Source organism: Epinephelus moara, chromosome 24 (genome assembly GCF_006386435.1).
Source record: "Epinephelus moara isolate mb chromosome 24, YSFRI_EMoa_1.0, whole genome shotgun sequence".
Classification (NCBI taxonomy): Eukaryota; Metazoa; Chordata; class Actinopteri; order Perciformes; family Serranidae; genus Epinephelus; species Epinephelus moara.
In genome coordinates, this window is record NC_065529.1 from 49434417 (window position 1) to 49437148 (window position 2732).

The 2732-nt window shown below is 41.0% G+C and overlaps 1 protein-coding gene across 1 annotated transcript in view; it reads right to left on the reverse strand.

The window, feature by feature from the left end:
• Window positions 1-1304: 1304 nt before the first annotated feature.
• eif6 (eukaryotic translation initiation factor 6) overlaps window positions 1305-2732 on the reverse strand; it is a 9585-nt gene continuing 8157 nt past the window's right edge. Inside the window, exon 7 of the mRNA XM_050037726.1 lies at window positions 1305-2457. Coding sequence (XP_049893683.1) covers window positions 2448-2457 — 10 coding nt within the window. The 3' untranslated portion in view covers window positions 1305-2447. The remainder of the gene's footprint in view (window positions 2458-2732) is intronic.

Sequence of the window (2732 nt, forward strand, 5' to 3'; positions counted from 1 at the left end):
GTGTGAATTGTAGCCTCAGTTTCCTGTTGTTAGCTGACAGGAGTGGCACCTGGTGTGGTCTTCTGCTGCTGTAGCCCATCTGCTTCAAGGTTGGGCGCGTTGGTCCAAAGTATTGGTTGGTTAAATTATGTCTCCAATGTACCAGTAGATGACACTAGAGACCAGCAGACATTAGCGCAGGATCTAGGATGTGGTGGAAAAAGTTTTCAGAGCCTTTAGTTTAGTAAAGAATCAATACATGAATGTAAACATGTTTCATGTTAGTTTTTCTTGTTTTATTTTTAAACAAAACAAAATATTTTTACTTGATATTTTGATTTCAGGTTAGTGCTGCTTCCACCTCTGATAAAATGATGAAAGTACAGTATCTCCTGAGATGTAGTTGAAAGAAGAGCAGAACATGGAAAAACTTACAGTACTTTAGTAAATGTACTCAGTTACTTTCCAACATTGTCTCCACACATTATTGACAATATTTTACAACCTTCAACACTGCAACATCTGTACGCTGTAATCCATTCTAAGAAGATACACTTTTTAATCCCCAAAGCAAACTGCAAACTGGCACCTCTCCAGCTACCAGTCCAAGCCCCATATTTGGTCTGTAGGGAGACACCAGCAACTCTCTGGTTCCCGAGTCAAGTCCATAGTGAGAGAGCTACTGCCGCCCTTCTGATCTGATCTGGGGCCTAGTGTTAAGAGCTGCCCCTAGTAACGAAAATCTAAGAAAATTCTTAGAAATGTGACGTTTTCTTAAGAGTTCCTCCTTAAAGTTAAGACTACATTCAGTCCTTGTAAAGATAAATAGTATTCACAGAGCATCTCAGACCTTAAAAGAGCTCCTAAGGTGACTGTTGGGAGCAGGGAGGAGGACTTTAAGAGGTTTAAGAGTTCAGAAGAGAAAATGGTGGAAACACAAAGAGGTCAGAGAAATATTCTCCAAACACTGCATGACAGTGAGTTAATGAAATGCAACAGATGAGATCGTGCAGGGAGAATATTTGTGATCAATCTCATTAGGGATTCGCACACATCTCCCACCAAACGCTTTAACGCCAGAAATAAAATGATCACAACACTGTCACAGTCCATCTCATGTCCACTCGGTGTCCTCACACTTTACAGGCTCACTAAAGGACAACCAATCACATCTGTTAAAAGAATGCATCACACACACACCGGAGAACTTTCTGAAATCACTCTAAAGCTTGGACTCCTTACTGAAAACTTTTAGTTTAAGTTAGAAGCTCTCTGAGAGTGTCTCAGTATGGCCCCTGACTCTGACACAAAAGAACACAAACAGATAAAAAGAGGGCGATTTATTTTATTTTACAGACAGACGAGACTGTTCGTTCAGAAATATCAACCATGTTTACACTTCACCAGGTTTTGATTTGTTACACAAACACTCAAGTAAGAAATGTCACACCTGGTGCAGTTTGCATCTGAATATCATTTCATACAGTCTGACGGAAACATGCGTTGCATCTTTTTTTTTTTTTTTTCTGTGTCAGCATTACAAACCAGAACACCGACACATCACACTCCACCTGTGTTCCATACTGCATGCTGTGCGTTAACAGTTTGTCGGACTAAACTACAGAATCAAGTGATTTCAGACCTTAAAAGTTGAAGAGCACATTCAGACGAAGCATCACTCTAAAACCTTCAATAACGTCCTCACTTTTAAATTAGTGTCTCATCTTTGCCTTCTACACTTAAATGGACAGATGCAACCGTGACTTACATTCTTCAAGCATCAGAAACATGTTGGTGATAGAGTTGGTGGTGTGAGGTGTGTTGATGGGAATCCTTTACAGCTGCAGGAGACAGAGTGAGAAACCAAAACCAGTTTCCTGGCTGAATTTAAGTGAAAAGCAATCAACTGTCTCTCAGTTAAGGTTTCAGAATAACATGCAGAACAAACGGCTGCTACCTCAGAGTTCAGTTGTGTTCTAATGGTGACTTTTTCATGATGCAGGCACAGAAATTAAGTAATTTTTTAAATTCATTTTATCACAGCCTCGGCCACTTTTAGTCTAACTAAGCAGGGAGAAAACATTAAATGTAATTTCTCCCTGTTAGGTTAAAATAAATTCACATCAGTGCCACAATGGCTGAAATATCTGATTCCTTAACTTGGATGTAACTCAGCCTTGTTTCAATATTTCTGCACAGTAATAACAAACTAGCATCACACGTCTCCACCCGTCGCAGTCGACATCAGAGGAGAGGCGGTGGATGTTTCTTTTCGGAGTTAGAAAGATTAAATTCTTAAAAAAGGTACAAATGATGACTGTAATATGTTGGCAGGTGTGACAGTGAAGTGTACTGTGACGGAGGAGGTGTTCTTAGGTCGAGAAATGAGGTCCAGCAGCTTGTTGTCTTCATGTGAGACCAGGTGAACCACAGCGGAGCTCTTCACCAGTGAAGACAGCAGAGGTGACTTATGCCATGCTGATGGAAACAGAGCAGAGGAGAGAGGATGGTTGAGATCACAGAGAAGCAACATTTAACCGCTCACTGTTCCTACTGTGAGGCTGCTGTCAGCCCTAGAGTCGTCTCCTTTGGTCTGAATCAGGGACTCATGTTGTTCCAAAGTTGTATAGTTGCCTAGAGTTGGTTCGTGTTCTCACGGCAGCATTTACAAGAGGACCAGATCAAATGCCTTGTGTGAGAAAGCTGCTCTTGATTGGTCAGAATTTCCATGTGGGAAAAATCCAGGAAGTAAA